This window comes from Cebidichthys violaceus, unplaced genomic scaffold, assembly GCF_023349555.1.
Source record: "Cebidichthys violaceus isolate CVI_PGR_0920_01 unplaced genomic scaffold, fCebVio1.0.p SCAF_47, whole genome shotgun sequence".
Classification (NCBI taxonomy): Eukaryota; Metazoa; Chordata; class Actinopteri; order Perciformes; family Stichaeidae; genus Cebidichthys; species Cebidichthys violaceus.
In genome coordinates this window covers 1,023,103-1,041,692 of record NW_027176672.1, presented here as the reverse complement: position 1 = coordinate 1,041,692, position 18,590 = coordinate 1,023,103, and the positions used below count along the sequence as shown (strand labels likewise).

General features: G+C 48.3%; 2 protein-coding genes across 2 annotated transcripts in view; both read left to right on the top strand.

Moving 5' to 3' along the window:
- Positions 1-2,190, top strand: part of zgc:171572 (protein bicaudal D homolog 2) — a 33,140-nt gene extending 30,950 nt beyond the window's left edge. Inside the window, exon 10 of the mRNA XM_068729628.1 lies at positions 1,554-2,190. Coding sequence (XP_068585729.1) covers positions 1,554-1,905 — 352 coding nt within the window. The 3' untranslated portion in view covers positions 1,906-2,190. The remainder of the gene's footprint in view (positions 1-1,553) is intronic.
- A 9,107-nt stretch (positions 2,191-11,297) lies between these two features.
- fgd (faciogenital dysplasia) overlaps positions 11,298-18,590 on the top strand; it is a 46,692-nt gene continuing 39,399 nt past the window's right edge. Inside the window, exon 1 of the mRNA XM_068729613.1 lies at positions 11,298-11,721. Within this exon, the coding sequence (XP_068585714.1) occupies positions 11,700-11,721 (22 nt within the window). The 5' untranslated portion in view covers positions 11,298-11,699. The remainder of the gene's footprint in view (positions 11,722-18,590) is intronic.

The window sequence follows — 18,590 nt, the reverse complement described above, 5'->3', positions numbered from 1 at the left end:
GGGAGGGCAGGGTGTGTGTTTTGTACGGTGGTCCGGCGAGGCCAGAGTTCAAGTTCCTCAGGACCACGAGCAGCGCCACACACACACACACACACACACACACACACACCACACACACACACACACACACACACATGGCAGCAACATCTGCGCTCAAGGAATGAAATAAGTCACGATCCCGGAAAATCACACTTTAATCTAGAAAATATTTATTTTGGTTGGAAACAAGAATCTCATCCTGCTGGCAGATTTTGAACTTGTTTTCAGAAAATAGTTTATGAGCCAACAATAACACGACAACCAAACGATGAACACCAGACCTCACGTGACCTGCATCAGAATACAAAAGAAGAACCGCGTTACATAACCAAGATGTCGGCATTCTTGCGGTTCTTAAAAGCTTAAACGGGTTTTTGAAGAGTCGCCGCAGGTCGGGGAGTTCCCAAATAAAGTGAATAGTTAAACATCAGGCAGAGAAAAGGGAGAAGGGAGAGGCAGCAGAAAGTAAGAGCGCTGCATGTGAACATACCACAACCCCTCCCTTCACAGAGGTGTGTCAGTCATTACTGCAGAATGTCACTCTGAGAGGGGGTGTGTGTGTGTGTGTGTGTGTGTGTGTGGGGGGGGGGGGGGGGGGGGGGGTTCCTGGAGAGGCGAGATAAGAAGCAGAGGAGAGGATGTGAGGGGAGAGAGCAAGGTAATGAAAACGGGAAAAAGGTTTTATGAAGGAGAAAAGCATGAAAATGAAAGGAGAGCACGACGACAGCAGATGGAGAGAGGAGATATGAACACACCCCCCCCCCCCCACCTCAAGAACTCTTTGGGTGACCCACTTTATGTACCTGTCCAGCCTTACACACACACACACACATGCAAGGGCACAGAGAGACGGGTGATAATGTCGCACTGCAGCACTCTGTGGTATTTAGGGGGGGGGGACAGCTGTCATATTTTGTGCTGCTTTGCACAGAGATGGGATTTAAAGCGACACACTCTCACTGGAGATCAGGTGTGAAGAACCGTGTTCCTCTGTCCTCTCTTGTCTCCTCAGTCTGACGTATGGAGGACGTTCTGCGTGGGCCCTTAGTTAATCCTCTCATCCTTTGTGGACGCTTTCTATTCTTAACTTGTTCACTCATGATGTGTCCTAAGCTACGCTGAGACGTCTCCGCTGTTCATGAATACTTATTGTTCCTTCAACAGCCTCCATGTTCACCTCGACACACAGAGATGTCGCTGTGTCTCCTCAAATATCTGCTGGAACTACTCAGAGAGAGCTGAGTTTTGGCTGAAGTCATTAGTTACTGCGTGGATCAATGGCGCCACCTGGTGGTGCCAAAAAAACCTCACTTGGGAAAGGTTCTGCTGAAAGTGCTTTGAGTTTTGGTTGTTCTCGTCTTCATGACCGTTGGTGTTTACACCTCAAACATGCAACACTTTAAAGCAAACATAAAGCCGCTGTAGAGATGAGGCTGTCTGGTGTTCTCGGTACTGCCAGTGCCCCCTTGTGGTAGGACACAGAAGTATTAATGGTGTGTGTGTCTCTCTCTCAGGTGTGACGAGTACGTCACCCAGCTGGACGAGATGCAGAGGCAGCTGGCTGCAGCAGAGGACGAGAAGAAGACCCTGAACTCGCTGCTCCGGATGGCCATCCAGCAGAAGCTGGCCCTGACGCAGCGCCTGGAGGACCTGGAGTTCGACCACGAGCAGACCCGCCGGGGGGGCAGCGCCAGCCGGGTCAAGGCCCGCAGCAAGGCCGCCGCCGCCGCCTCCGCCCACCCCCCCCACGTAAGTCAGAGCCTCACCTGCTCCGGCCGACCAGAGCTCGTCACCGCCATGCCCAACGGCATTCTGGGAGGCCCGCCGGCTTTTTGCAGCGAGAAGTACAAGATCTACTGTGACTGAGGCGGACCGAGGGGTCCACAAGGGACTGCTGTGTACAGAGGGGAGGGCGGGGCCCCCCGGCGGGCCCCGCCCTCCCTGCCTTAGTGTTAAAGAGCCCCGCTCTGCTCGCTTAGCTCGCCGCGCTCCTCTAGGGACCGCCGTGACTAACCGGCCGCTCACGTGTGCTGGTGTCAACGCTTCGGGGAATGCCGGTGTGTGTGTGTGTGTGTGTGTGTGTGTGTGTGTGTGCGCGTGTGTGTGTGCGGTGTGCACTAGACGTCTGGACTGTAGTAGACATATATGGCATGTGGATAGGGGCCCCCGGTTATATTGGGGGGTTTTGTGGGTGTAATGGCGTGTCTATTCTTTCCTCTGTCATAGTGCTGTACGTACGACGTAAACAAAAGAAAAAATAAGGTGGCAGCTTCTGTGCTTGTTCCCCCCCCCCCCTCTTCTCCTGGTGTAGTAACACATGGCGGGGGATTGGGACTTGTAAAGAAGATGTCGATCTGACGGTTTTGTGTCTGTCGGCATCGGTGCTCCTTTAACAAAAGCCCCCTTCTCCCTCCTCCTCTTCCTCCTCCTCCTCCTCCTCCTCCGTCCTGGCTCCTCCTCCTCCTCCTCCACCAGGACGGACCTGCGTCCAGCAGCCCACCGTCTAAATCAGGTCAAAAGAAAAAGGAACTTTTGAAGAGAAAGAAACTGAAAAAAAATATGCAATCTCCCCTCCTGCGTTCCTGCGAGGGGAGCACAGTGTGATTCTACACGGAAAATTCAAAACGTGGGTTGGCTTCTGGTTTTGTAAGGGAAGCGCTCGGGGCGGAAAAGGAGCACCTGTGACCACAGGTGTTTATTTCAGGATCATTTTAAAGCTGTGACGCTAGCACACCAACACAGTAGGGTCAGTAGAACCGCATGGCTTTTGCAGCTTATGAGCTTCTTCTTCTTCTTCTTCTTTTTAAACTGTTTCTACGTTTGTCAGGTATGTGGTGCAGGAAGAACTCCTGGACTACAGAGTTATTCGGTGTCTGGTGAAACGCAGGAGGGCTAATCCATGTGACCCCGCTACGTCACCATGGACATCTGTCAGAGCCGTGTTGTCCTGAGAGAAGGACGCTCTGACTAATCGATCTCCACAAACCCAAATTAAGTGCACTTCGGCAAAGGTGCCTCAGGTTCCCGACTTCTGTTAAAATGGATATATATCTATATATATATATATCGATTACTGTGAACAGAGATATAGTTTTGATTCAAAGACCATTTTTTTAAAATGCGGAGTAAATCCTAGAAGAGCACAAATCAAAAAGAGAAGAAGAAGGCACCGAACACGTGCGCCACAAAATCTACCAACAAAAAAAAAGAAAACCGACCGCTCGGCAAAAAAGTGCCTGTCGACCCAAACGCTTGATCTGTCCTCCGTTGATGTAATTAGGAGATCGCTCCGAGCTCCTGCGGTTCCCTCCCGTCTCTGTGTGGCCTCCTCTCTTTATAGACCGTCAGCAGCTCGCTCCCCCAGCCTCACCACTCACCCTTTAACTAGAGCGCGGCGTTGTGGGGGGGGGGGGGGGAGTCGCCCTCTGAATATGTTCGGTCTGGTGACGTCCTCACATGGGCCGCGTTTCTGTGTGTGTGTGTGTGTGTGTGTGTGTGTGTGTGTGTGTGTGTGTGTGTGTGTGTGTGTGTGTGTGTGTGTGTGTGTGTGTGTGTGAGAGAGAGAGAGGACGCAGCGAGTGACTTCCTGTTTTTTGTATTCACGATAGCTTTAACCCCTCGCTAGCTAGCATTACTGCAAATAGAAGAAGAGGAACGTGAGTGGAGCTCGTGTTTTTTTAGAAATCCACGCGCCGCTTGTGGATCATAAACATTTAGCTTTATGATGCTGAAAGCAGGGTTGATCAGGAGATCCTGCAAGGTTGATCAAATTACGCGTTTTCTACTTCTACCACTATGCTATATATTGAAATCTATATTCTTAATACGATAATACGTTCAGGTTATAATCTTGCAGGATCCGACTACAGTGTTCCTCCCTCTGTCGGGAGCTTAATTATATCAACCCTGCTTGAGAGCGCATCCGTGAGAGACGAGGCCGTCGTAACACCGCTCCGCTCCAGGTCCACCGCTCCGCTCCAGGTCCATCACTCTTACGTTAATGAGATTCACTTCATTGTGTGATGCATTCGTTGGAGATGGAGAGAGTCGGATGTCTGGCTGAGAGCTCAAACAGAGTCCAGGGGTGTCCCGGTCACTTAAAGACCGCCGGTTGCTCATTTGACCCGAGGACGTTGACCCCTCCCCCTGGTACCGACTCTGTGTGGACCCCCAGGATGGGGTCGCGACTAGAACCCCGTCTCCTTTTTATCAAGATGAAATTCCCGCGTCGCTCCGTCCGGTTTGAAAATCGATGTCTGGCGCGTCTGCTTGTCGTAACGGCAACGCCACCTATAAAGCTCCTCCTACCTCTTGCTTTGCAGGCTCCGCCCACGTCACCTTTTTTCTCAGTTTTTACCACCTGATGATGCTTCCAGGTTCTGATCCCCTGTAGGCCTGCATGTCGGCCCGTTCTCCATTAGACCTGCACGGCTCACCTCTCCGTTGACCCCGGGTGTGTGTGTGTGTGTGTGTGGTGAGTCGTTGGCTTCCTCACAGCGCCTCCAGGCGGGTTGTCACGCCAACGATCCGATGCTTTGACTAACTCCAGCCGCCGCGTCGCTCCGAATTGACAAATGACGCCGATGCTGATCATTTCTTTGTTTCTTCATTGTTGCAGTAAACACAGTAGGTCCGCGTGGAACCACGAAGCGCCAACGCAAAAGATCCGTTCTCACCGGAAAGAGTCGGCGCTCATAGAACATTAGGACTAAACGAAAACACGGATCCAATAAAGTGACTCCACAACGTTAGAACCACACGTTTGCCTGCTGCTGCTGCTGGAAGCCAATTTCTCACAGGTCCAATTAACTAATTAAGTGTTTGTGTTTGTGATTGGCTAATCTAAGCCCTCCAATGAGAACGCAGGGGACACGGGGTCTGGTTTCATCCTTTTGTTTCAGTTTATTGTTTTTATTTTTTAATCTGTGCACTTTCATGATATCGGGTTATAACAGACTATTATTAACGGTAGGAGTGGTAGTGCTGTGGTTTGTTCTAAGACGTGAGGCTCATACGTCCTCCTGAATCATCTGAACTTAAAGAACAAACCAGTTAGTCTAAAGGCTCCGCCCACCACAGACCTGCTCTGATGACGTCATCCATCACATAATCCTGTTTCCACTTGTGTTGTTACACCATATGTTAAGCTGTTTGTGTTCGTTCTACTGCCATGTTCCACACAAAGAAACTAATCCTGGGCGATCAAATTCTGGGGTTTTTTCATGTATTTATTATTCCTAGGAATAGTTCGAAATAACGCAATGAAACTTGACGACGCTCTGACTCAAATAGGTAAATTGTGTTTTTTTTTTGGGGGGGGGGGGGGGGACGTGGTCCGGTGTGCTTTTCCTCACTTCTTACCGAGGGCGTTCCACTGGACCGGGATCACTGACCTCCAGAATCCTCTGCAAAGTGCGACAATTAAATTCCAAATTGGAATTGTTTCATTCTCTCTTCGTTTATCGTGCCAAATCTTGGCGCACCGTTTAGGACGAACAGAATCGAGACTCGGAGAGAAGACAAACAGGGGGGGGCGGCTTAGGTTTTTGGTTTGTTTAGTTCTTCGGTTCTGACCAGTAGTGCCTTTCATTGTTTCGAGGGAGAATCTTAGACTAGTACTTTATGTTCATGTTTTCTTTTAATAGGCGAGGACTTCGGGTTCTAATCGACGGTGAGCAGCAATAAGTGCAAGAAGGGAGTTTTTCCCCGTCTGCATAAGTGATACGATATAGTTCTGAAATTAGCTCAATAAAAGTGACATTGTGTTGAATTCTGCAGGTCAGTGATCCACTCATTAAATTCAGGGGTTGTGTTTTTTTTTTTTTATCAAACTTTGGGAACCGAATGAAATCCCTTCGTTCTCCTGTTGTTATTGGAAGCATCTCTAGCTCTGTCTGGTGACGGTCATGTGATCTCAATAGTATTGTTGAAAGAAATGTGCAGAGAGCGCATCTTCTTTGAGTTTTTCTTTGTTGTTTTTTATTATCATTATTATATTATTATTATTGTTGATTTTTTTACATCATCTTTGAGCATTGTGTCTTCAGGAAACAGAAAACAGAATAAGCATCAACAAGCTTGAGCGGCGGCGTCACGGCCAGCGCTCGTTTGTTGAGGCGTCAAAAGTCACCGATGCGGACGGAGAGCGAGGAAACAAAAGTGCAATTCAGACAAAAGTTTAATAAAGAAAGTTTTCTGTTTGCTGGAAGCGATAGCGTTGTGATAATACAATTAGCTGTGCGGACTTTATATATCGTCATATTGTGTTTCAGTATTGATCCATAATGAGAGTTTGATATCTTTATATGAAATAACGACTTCACCTGTACGTTGGTATTTATTTGAATTGTCATGCAGTACTGTATTCTTATCAATTATGTGCATTATGATTAATGACATGTTGATTACAGCTAAATGTCATATGCATGTTTCCCAGTCATGGGACCTTTACACAGAGGAGAAAACAAACGTGTAAACTTCATGTCAGGGTGTTAAAAATGAAAAAGAAGAGACGCGTTGAGTCTGATGTATTACTGCTGAACTGACCCTTTGAACCTGTTTCGTTTGTTTTCCAGCAGAGGGGCGGGGCGTCTGTGTAAAGGTAGTCATACTGGATGAAAATCAATAAATGTGACTTCAGTTCCGAGGCGTGTGAGCGTCGTTTATTTATAGCTCCCAGCAGGTGAAGGGTTAACCGGGGAGGTGGACGGTCTGCAGGCCGGTGGATCCAGAGGGTTCCCAGCTGGAAGCCGGGGGGGGACAGGGGGGCGGGGGGGCAGGGCAGGGGGGGACAGAGGGGCTACCCAGCTGGCTGAGCAGCTCCAGGACACGATCACATTTCACACAATGCACAAAAACATTTCCACCATCTACCCCCACTCCTCTCTGTCTCTCTCTCTCTCTCTGTCTGTCTGTCTTGCTGTCTCTCTCGCTGTCTCTCTCTCTCTCTCTCTCTCTCTGTCTCTCTCTCTTCTCTCTGCTGTCTCGCTTAAACCTCCCTCCCTCCCTCCCTCCCTTCATTTCCCATCTCCTCTCCTCTCCTTCCCTTGTCCCGGTCTTCTGGAGATCCTCCCACGCACTGATCGGAGCCAGTTTCTTCTGACCTCTGGTGCACCCAGCACTTCCTGTCCGGGCTCTGGAGGCCGGCGCTCGGCCCAATTAATGCAGCAGTGAGTTCACGATGGAGGAGAAATGCTGCTGGACTCTTTCAAAAACCAGCCCGGGCGTGAATTAAAACATGGTATCAGATTCCTAAATGTTCTGTGACTTTGAGTACCGTGGGATGGGCTCAGTCTTATTTAACTTGATCTACATGAACACACGGGTTAGACTTCTATAACAACCGATGAAATATTAGATACCGGTGCATGTTTTCATACGAGGCGTCCTGGATCCAGAACCTTTCATCTTTAGGAACTAGTTTTCACACACGCTCAGTTGCAACATGTGACTTTAATGTGTTGCATATGATCGGTTAGTCATTATGACAAAGAAATGTACGAAAGAAAAACAGCCTCACACCCCACTTTGTAATCTTTATGTGTTTATTTTCCCATTTTACACACACACACACACACACACACACACACACACACACAGACAGACAGACAGACAGACAGACGTGTGGAGCTTTTTTCAGCTACTCCACTGCAGAGGAACACAAACTCCTGGTTCACCTGCTGATTTAAATATTTCATTAATATTAAGTTAAACCAAACCATTTGAATATCATCTCGCCTGAGACCTTTCACAGCTAAATGGTACCTTGCCAAATGTAGTTCAACAGAAATGTTCTTGAACAGTTACTCCAGCACTTTAGTATTATATCATTTAAATATATAAGAAGTTTAATGTTTGTATGTGGTTTAAATAAAACCATAAAACAGTAAAAACAATCGATAAAACTGATTTATTCAATATTGCACCTTCATAAAGTTAGTGGGACAAGATGTCTTCACTTTTAGTCTCTAGTTTTGCAGGACACTACACTTCCCACAATGCAGAGCAATAGGGTTGGGTCATCAGGGTTCATCTTTGAAACCAGTGATTCTAGAAGATGAACACAGCAGCATCTCAGCTGCACCGGTAACCTCTCACTGTTAGTCACGGGAGTCCACCGCAGTAACCGACACCGCCGCGCTGCTGTGATGCAGTACGGCGGAACCAGTTGACTGCGGGCCGCTCTGATTAACGTTGAATGGCAGATTATTAATGAGAGCCAGCAGACAAGAGGTCATGTCACCGATGACGTCACCGGGGCAACAGTGGAGCCTTTGTTGGTGCCGGTCTCCTCTTAGACCCGCCACTGGGAATATGGGTCAGTGGGATTCACTCCGTGGCATCAGTCCTGCTCTATTAATATGCAGGTGCTGTGGGTGGAGGAGGGGTGGAGGGGGGGGGGTGGTGACTCGGCAGCTGTTTTGAATCACAGCCGGATGCACTATTACGTTCCACCACTTGGGGTCCCTACAGTACAGTTGCTGACATCTTCATGAGCAGACCTGGAGTTCTTAAAAGGTCTCTTTCAAGGTTTTCAAGGTCTTTGAAAACAGAGCTGGTTCCTCACAAAGAGTCTTATTAATGTGCCTCATCCGGCTCCGTCATGTGACGGATCCCCGTGGAGCCTGAAGGGACCGGGAGCTGCAGATCAGCTGATCCTCCACACATGCCTCATGTGGAGCTGTGTGTTTTTTTTGTTTGCTTGGATACACACAGTTCCACACAGCTCTCTCCTGGAGCACAAGTGATAGCGTGGAGAGGATGTGAACCAAACTAATGACTACTGAGTGTGAGCTCAGCCTCACGGAGCGGTGAAGCATTCCTGGACGCAGGGCGTGAGCGAGGCGTCCTCCCAGCCGTGACTCACGCATCATCTCCACCGCAGCCTTGGTGTGGTCGCAGTATCGGATACCAGATGAGGTGTTGATTGAATCAGCGTGAGCCTCCAATTTGCACCTGGAAAAAAAAAAAGAAAAAAGAGTGAATGGATGTCGACTGGCGCCTCAGACTGGAGATGTGCGATCGGGGCGTTTACACCATGAAGGTCTCAGATGAGCACCGCGTAACATCTCACACTCATCCGTGTCGACTTTCACACCTGTCTTTCAGCTCATCTGCCACTCGTTTTCCTTCCTCTGTTAACCCTAATTGTCATGTCTTCCTCCCATCTCTCTCCTCCCCCTCCCCCCTCTCCTCTTCCTCTTCCTCTTCCTCTCTCTCTCTCTCTCTCTCTGTGAATGCTGTGGTTTCTCTCTGCTCTGCTCTGTTTGTGGAGGAGCCCCAGGGAAGCGGAGGAGGAGAGGATGTATCCCAGAGGGGCAGTTTGGTGTTCTGCTTTCTGTGGCCCCCTCAGACGGGCTCCGGGCACTCGGAGGCACCAACCGGAGGCCCTCGGTCTATTTAAAACACGAGTTCATTCATCCACAAAACACTCTGCAATGACATGTTCACAACGTTTCCCCCAATGCCACTAAAAAGCAAAAAGGGAGGAATGTGTTTCTCTCTTCTTGTATTTGCTCGTGTGTGCAAAATGAGAGTTATGTTTTTGCAAATTATGTAATTAGCGTGCAGCCGGTTGAGCCCTGCGTCAACGAGGGGAAGAGGTGGTTGATAGGCGGCTCATTAGAGAGGAGGAACGGGTCAATGAAGTGGCCTCTCTGCAGCCAGACGGGGAGGCGTTATCATCAGAGAGCCTGCTGTCGATCCGAGGCAGATGAAGAGCGTGCAGCAAACAGAAGGGGTTAATGAAGCGGAGGTGAGTCGAAGTGTGCTTCAGATACACACACACACACACACACACACACACACACACACAGGGAGCTGTGAGGAGGGTCAGAGGTCACGCGGCTGTGCGCTTGAAGATGTCTGAGGAAAACACACAGACAAGAACTTCAGGCAACAACGCAGAATTGCAATTAAAAGTTCTGCATTCAGAGCTTTCTGAATACAGTGTGTGTGTGTGTGTGTGTGTGTGTGTGTGTGTGTGTGTGTGTGTGTGTGTGTGTGTGTGTGTGTGTGTTGTTATCAGAGCATCAAAAGTATATTATTATTATTCTGAAGACGACGGACTGATACATTATTAAATATGATGTCAGGAGGCTGGTGCATCAATGCATGAGTATCATCTTACTGCTGCAGCAGAGTGAGGAGTCAGATGGTCCTGAGATGATTAATAAGAGAAACACACATCTCTACTCGTGTTTTTGGGACTTTTCTCTGATCTTTGGTCTTTTTTTGGGGGCAAACATCTCTTTGGGTCTCAAACAGCTGTTTACATGAAAGCATCTAGGAATGAGAGGAGGCTCCAGCGCTGTGCTGCTGTGAAGAGGCTCGGTTTGTTCTAAATATCTCCAACAATGCATCCAATTTCATAAACATATCGCGTGTTTTTAATATGTAGAACGTTACAGTGAAAAGTGAAGTAGAGGCCTAACTTCAGCTGATACATGTAGTGGAGTAGAAAAGTACAATATGTCCATGTACTATAAACTAGTACTCATACAAGTAGTGACTCAAAACTGTACTTGAGTAAATGTACTCAGTTACACACTGCAAACAACAGCCGGCAGAGCTTCAGTGTGAAGAACTTCTGTCAAATAGTAACGCCACGAACACACAGAAACACACACACACACACACACACACACAGAAACACACACACACACACACACACACACACACACACAGAAACACACACACACACACACACACACACACACACACACACATACACAGACAGAAAGTACACTGCACATTCTGGATTTGTTTTGTCCTTCCTCATCGCTCCGCACTGAGTTCCCAGAGGCAGCTGACTGCAGACTGAAGATAATCAATTCAAAGAGGAGCAGTGACATGGAAGCACAGTGCCAGTTAGTATCCCTGCTCCAGCCTCCTCCTCCTCCTCCTCCTCCTCCTTCTTCTTCCCTCACTAATAGGCAGCTGTGGAGACGTCACGGAGGAGCTATCTCTCCAAATAGGCCTCATCCTTTAACATGACTCCACGTGACAACCCGCGTCGTTGCCTCTGTGCCGATGGGCATGGCACGACTGAAGACGCGATATCACTAAAGAGAGAGAGAACTCTTTAAGCAGACACGGACTATATTCTAGATGTGGACAGAGACAGACTGAGTGCACCAGTGGGTTAAAGGATGAAAATCAACTTTATTATCGTTTCTAATGGTTCATTCTAGCGTCCGCAATCAATGAATGGGGTTGTCGTGCTCGCGCCTAGCACAGGGAGCGCGCATTTCCTTTTCCCTTTTTTTTTTTTTTTTCCAGCGACACAGAAGAGCGAGTTGAGTTTCAGGAGGAGGAGGAGGAGAGCTCTCTCTCTCTCTCTCTCTCTCTCTCTCTCTCTCTCTCTCTCTCTCTCTCTCTCTGCACACACACACACACACACACACACACACACACACACAATGACCCGGGGAGAGTCTCTCGCGTCCGCTAGGAAGCCATGAAGTGTCCTTAGTGTGTTTTTAAATGATTTTCGTAGCTTTATCGGCGAACAGGAAAAGGGGGATCTGAAGTGGAGACGCTCCTCTGAGTTTACTCCCCCCTCCTCCCTCCTCCTCCTCCTCCCTCCCGCTGCTGTTGCCAGTTTCTCCGTGAAAAAGACGGATTCAGCAGAGAAGGAGCGGAGAGGAACTTTGTGCAGGATGCAGGGGGTTTCAGCGACTGGTGAGTGTGAATCCTCTCTTCTTCTTCCTCTGTCTCCTTCTAAACAAACTGCTCCACGGGTTTCTCCTTAAGTCGCTTCAGAGTGGCCGCGCGGCTCGCGTCGCGCGCAGGGTTTAGGGTTTGAATTCCGAAATGCTTTCGCCAGCTGTCACCGGGGCAGCTGCAGGCCCGTCCCCCCGCATCAGAGCTCCGACTCGACCCCGAAGAGTTGTGTTGGGCCGCCGGAGAGGAGCTGACAACGGCGAGAATAGGAGCCCAGAACCCCGAGAGTAGTCCTCACGATGGGCTTAGTCTGACGGAGCCCCCCCCTCACACACACACACACACACACACACACACACACACACCACACACACACACACACACACACTGTATATTAACACATCACACACATCTGTATAGTCAATATGTGACTTGAAACCCCAAAATGAGAACGTTAGATTTGATATTTAGAGGAGGTGTCATTCATCCTCTTCACTTCTCTGTGTGTGTGTGTGTGTGTGTGTGTGTGTGGCCACCTTGTCCCTGTGTGGAATGGGATTTGTGTGGAGGAGAGAGAGATAGTGTGTTTGATGCAGAGCTCATGAGATTAGAGATGTGCGTCTGTCTGTCTGTCTGTGATTGAGGAGGTGTGTGTGTGTGTGTGTGTGTGTGTGTGTGTGTGTGGTTTCCTCCTCTGCACTACTGCGTGGTGAGAGAGATCTCTTATTAATCACACTTCTCTATCACCAAAGGAGTGGAGCTTTCTTTTGTTTTCTTTCTTTCTTCGCCGTGTCCACCTCTTTGTTTCACGGGGGTCGTATGTGTGTGTGTGTGTGTGTGTGTGTGTGTGTGTGTGTGTGTGTGTGTGTGTGTTCCTCTTTGGTCTGGAGATCTGAACCATGTGGCCCCGTTATATTCCCCGTATCAGCGACCCACAATGAGTTACTGTGAGAACACAACTCCTCGGAACATTTTCAGCTAAATCTAGAGATCTCTATAGCAGAGGCCTCGGAAATAAAGTGCTAGCATGCAGACAAAGAATGAAGGGGGGGGGGGGTCGAGATGAAGTGCTGATGGGATGATATCAGGCTGCAGCAGCAGAGGTGAGCTATGCAGAGAGAGAGAGAGAGAGAGAGAGAGAGAGAGAGAGAGAGGGGGAGAGAGAGAGAGAGGGAGAGAGAGGGAGAGGGAGGGAGAGAGAGAGAGAGGGAGAGAGAGGGAGAGAGAGGGAGAGGGAGGGAGAGAGAGAGGGAGGGAGAGAGAGAGAGAGGGAGAGAGAGGGAGAGGGAGGGAGAGAGAGAGAGAAAAGAGAGTGTGTTTGTTGTGAGGCTCGGGGGAGGAATCGATCTGCCGTCCTCCTGGCTGGCTTTCTTTTTTCCGGCAGTCCAGCAGTGCATCGTCTCTCCCACACACACACACACACACACACACACACACACACACACACACACACACATTCATTCCCAAGGCCTTACTCTTTATTTTTGCAGTTCCCTCTTTTTCTCCCACACTGTCCCAGATCAATCTCTCTCTGCCTGCTTTTAACCCCTCCCCCCCTCCTCCCCCTCCTCTCTCCCCCCCTCCCCAACACACACAGCTCACCCACAGATGATAATATTTCTAATTATTTCTCTTTTCTGAAGTTCCCCCCTCAACTCTATTCCTTCCACATGTGAACCCCCGTCCGGCCCTTGCTCTCTCTGATGCTTGTTTTGGTGTTTACGACGGGGGGGAGGGTCAAAGGTCGCAGGGCTGCATCAACGTCACCGGAGAGTCTCCTCGTCCAATAAACCGCGTCACAAACAGAACCGCGGCGGTTCCAAACCCCCCCCCTGTCGTGAACTTTTGCCGACGAGCTTCTGTCTTGGTGAACGTCTTCTCCCCGGGACGGCGGGGGTCCACTACGTGCTCCAGCGTGGGACGTCCCGGCAGACTGTTTAGGTTATTTATTATTAACAAAAGCTATTGGGCCGGTCTGTGTTTAACCAAGCCAACCTAAACATCTCCCCTCTGTGTGAGATAAACACAGAGCACAGGAGTCAGAGCGGAGGATGGTGAGAACACTATCCAGCTCCTCTTGTCCCACTTGTTTATAAATACATATATATATATATATATATATGTATATATACATATATATATATATATATGTATTTATGTAGTTCTGTAGACGTGACGTTCATTCCCTCTCTGTTACATCGACTCTCAGACGTCTGTCGTGTTTCTTTTTTTCACAGATTCACGTTATTTAGTTTGTTTTCTGGATTCTGTGTTTCATGATTTGAAGCACAGTCTGTCATCAGAACAAGTGTCTGATCATGTGGCGGACACATTGAACGTCAACACATTTAAAATGTGATGAATATCAATGAGTTAGATGTAACACAATTTTGCAGAATTGTTTTTAAATCAAAGAAAGTGAGTCAAAACATTCTCTTTGTTCAATAAAGTTCTCTATATTTAGCTGTCAGAGTAGAATTCCTCTCTATTTTTAAATAACTAACAGGCGACTTCAAAACCAGTGTTTGCCAACAAATACCTCCAGCTGAAACACATGAGATGCTCACTGTGGAGGGTTTTATTATACTGTGGACAGAATCGTGCTAGCTTCAAGCCTTTATGCTAAGCTAGGCTAAACCAGTCCCAACTCCAGCTCCGTACGTAACACAGATATGAGACCGATATCAATGCTCTCATCTCTTTCTTAGAATAATAAAGAGTCTCTAAACCAACAGACCAACGCACCGGACAACTTGGTGAAACTCTTAACAACCCCGACGTTTCTCTCTGTGTCATTCTGATTACGTGTGTGTGTGTGTGTGTGTGTGTGTGTGTGTGTGTGTGTGTGTGAGTGTGAGACAAGGCACGACTCAGTTCAAGGCCCATTCAGAAGCTCCAGGCTCTCTCCCGGCCTCAGTGTCACATTGATTCTCCCAATGGTGGTCATGTGTGGGTCCTCCTGTTGCAAAGGCTTTGGCTAAGACGGCAGTGTAGTGTGTGTGTGTGTGTGTGTGTGTGTGTGTGTGTGTGTGTGTGTGTGTGTAAAAGAAGGGGCCTCTGATTTGATTGAGCAGTTTTCTGTCGGGCCGTTTTTTGGATTCTTTTTCACTGCATGTCCTGAAGGTGTTTCCTCTTAAAAGTCTCCTCTTGATCTTGTGAAATAGACTGAACGTGATCTGGTGTCATGTCATAAGAAGGTACTAAAGCAGGTTCTGATCCGGCTCCTCCGGCCTGCGGTCCTTTTCACACTGAACCCCACGTTAACCCCTGCAGTGTCGTCGGAGCGAGGATGTGGTTTCCACGGTGAAGGTGGCACCTTGCTCGGTAGCCTCTGGCGTCAGCGTATGAACGGGTGAACGCTGACATGCGGTGCACACTGTGAGTGAGCAGAAGACCAGAGCGGCGCTGAATGAATACAGCGGGGGGGGGGGGGGGGGGGGGGGGGGGGGGGGGACTCTACTCACACTGAAGAGAAGCGAAGGTTCTGATCAGGGAGTGGGATTAGAACCGGGTTTGTTTCCATGTGGCTCCTTCAGCTGCAGAGCACAGATGGTGTCGTCATCGGTGCTCCTGTTTAACAGGTTGTTGAGTCATTTGCATGCACGTCACTTTTCCGAGGTGTGTTTTGAATTAATAAGCAATTGTTATTGTATACTATTAGTAATTGAATCACGACGGCGTGTAGGTTTCACCACACCTCTCTGTTGTCTTTAGTGGATCATGGCCCACAAGACGGAGGTTTCTGTTTCCTGAATGTTAAGTCATGCTTCTGAACGCTGATCGTACGTTTTGACGATAGTGTGGACGTGAGTTCAACGAGTTCAGTTTCTTATCTTTTAATTATCTTAGGGTCCAGCGGACGGCAGTTTTGAAGCCTGGACTTCAGCATTTTGGCCGTCGCCATCTTGGTTTCTTGGAACCACAAGTGACATGAGGGGGTGGGCCAAAATGACTTTCACGAGCTGAAAACACAGTAAAAGGGTTAAAGTTTAAGACGAAAACACGCCGTGGTAGAGACCTGTCAATCAGCATGTAGCCCCGCCCCTAAATCATCCCCTGCTTTATGGTGTGTTTGACTCTAAATGGAGCATAATGTACTAAATGAACATCATGCTGTATTGAAGAAGACTGTAAACTAGAGATTGAGACCATAAACTCATGTTTACAATGTTTACTGAGGGAATAAATCAAGAGAGAAGTAGAGTCATTTTAGACTAGACTTCTATACAACCCCCTGGTGGACACTAGAGAGAATGCAGCTTTAACACTCGAAGGGTTGGCTTAACTCTTCAGAACCAAAAGTTGCCACCTGGTCCTGACCCACAAGGTTCGTAGCCACTGCAATATGATGATATACGTACGATTTGTATTTATTTATTTCCACTAAACGAACATTCATAGAATAATCTGTTTTATCATCGTAGCCTCAGCTTCTTGGCCCTGTGATGCAACAAACACAGTTGGCGTTTCAAACAACATCTTTCAACAGAGCTCTAATGTGGCGCCTGTGACGAAGCACTTTTCTTCAGAGCCGAGCTCGATGAAGGGTTGTTGTGAAGTTACACATCAGAAGAGGATCAACTCCTGTTTGTACAGATTAATGAGGGCGAAGTATCGGCTATTAGGATGTTTCTGAGCAGGAGTAGCACCCCTTCTTCCTGCACAATATGTTTATACTGGAGTATAAAATAGTTGGGTTTGGCTGACGCACACTTGCGCACACACACACACACACACACACACACACACACACACACACACACACACACACACAGAAGGCGGAAGTGACCTAGTTTTCCTAAATGGTACCAACTGTTGAGGCCTTTCTAGAAATGAACAGAATCACTCGTGTGTCACCCAATAAAGGACCGGCGTGTCAGAGACTGAATGAATCTCATCCTCTGGTGGACGCTGGTCTGTGAGCCAGATGACTGGAGAACCTTTTAAAGCTTGAGAGAGAGAGAGAGAGAGAGAGAGAGAGGAGAGAGAGAGAGACCTCATCGGGTCGCTGACTGATTCCAGTCTAAAAATGGAGGCGAATATTATCTGAAATCAGCAATTTTCCTTTGAAATGTGGACGCAGAGACGGCTCAGGGGCCTACGAGTCCTTTGTTTGTGTTGCAGTCGAAGGTCAATCCGTCTCTCTGTGTCCGTCTGGATCTGCGTCTCCTCTCCAGTCTGCTGTCTGTCTGGATCCGACCTACCCTGATGAGGGGGATTTTTCCTGGGAAAGTCATATGGAAAAAAACAGAGCCTTAATAGTAAAAGCATGTTCCATTCTATGTGTGTGTGTGTGTGTGTGTGTGTGTGTGTGTGTGTGTGTGTGTGTGTGCATTTTATGAGTAGAGCTCCTTTCTAGCACACTGAAGGCATTGTGTTTTTCCTCTCTGATCATCAGAAGAGGAGGCTCTCTGGAATCAGGGCTTCCTGTACACACTGGGGTGAGGCAGGGAGGAAGAGGAGGAGGAGGAAGGGGAGGAGGAGGATGAGGAGGAGGAGCCAGGTGGAAGTCACCTCTCTAGGTTAGATGGGGAGCGTCGGCATGCTGACTCACGGCTTTAATGACGACACAGAAACCTGAATGAACGATTGATTTATCTTTCTAAGATACATAAACCTCAATGAGCCACACCACATTATCATGACCACTGACGTTATCTCTGCCAGGAGGATGCGTCTGTGAGTGAGTGAGTGAGTGAGTGTGCAGCTCCGTGTCTGTCCGCGGCTAATCTCGCATTCTGCTGTTGCAAACTATTTTTAGTGGCTACTCTGCGCCCGAAGTGGAGGGACAACAGTTCCCAGTGTGTTTGGCTAACAGCTGACTGAACTACCAGCACACACACACACACACACACACACACACACACACACACACACACACACTGCTGTGTAACTCTCAGCTGCTGGTCTGCAGCTCGATTTGATTGTTCGGCTAACTGCTAACAGCTAACGTCCCAGTTCACACACAGCTGCACCTCTCTGTCACTCAGCCACCGCTACGTTGGCGGACAGCTCGGCGTATTTAATTTAGTTTTTGGCGAGATCGTCTGAAATGTCTTCTACAACGACTTCCAACAGATCGCCCACAGACGTCGCTGCTTGTTTTCAATGCTCGTTGCAGACGCACTGTAAGTCAGTTCCACACACACACACACACACCGTCCTGCTGCTGCAGATACTCTCTTGGCACCAACCTATAGCTCATATATATATATATTTATGACCTGTTCTTAAATATTTACATCTTTGGTAGGATCAAACTGGCGTGGGCCACAGACGGGCTGGAGAAGTCAGGAATAATTGAGAGCTGGACTACAGCGCTGTTGGTTTTGGCCTTGGAGTAATGATCGGGCTCCAGTGTCGACCGGTTCCCAATGGTCATTTTTTATGTATTATTTATTATCTTCCAGGCAGAAATCGGTTTCCATAGATTTCTCTGTAAAAGCTCCTCCAGACACTCGGCTCATTATTCGTTGACTCGGTCACATTGTTGTCAGTCTGTTTGTGCTTTTGAGATTTGAGAGTCAGCTGCTCTGAAGTTCAGTATTCAGTAGATTTGGTGATCATTTAAAGACCATCATTTATCACACGGTTGCTGTTTGTCAGCGATTTACTGTAAATGTTGGAGCAAACAGTCCATGTACTGATGTTACAACTGTTGACAGTGAAATCAATTACCCGTCTCAAATATCCAGAACTTGATTTTCATCCCGCTGTGAAATGAATCCAGTGACTTCCTGAACGCTGGGAAATCAATTTAAAACCTGAGATGATGTGTGTGTGTGTGTGTGGGGGGGGGGGGGGGGGGGGGGGGGGACGGTCAGCAGGAATGCAAACCAAACTTCCTCTGCTCGGTTGTGTACGTCCCTTTGTTGACTTTCCATTCT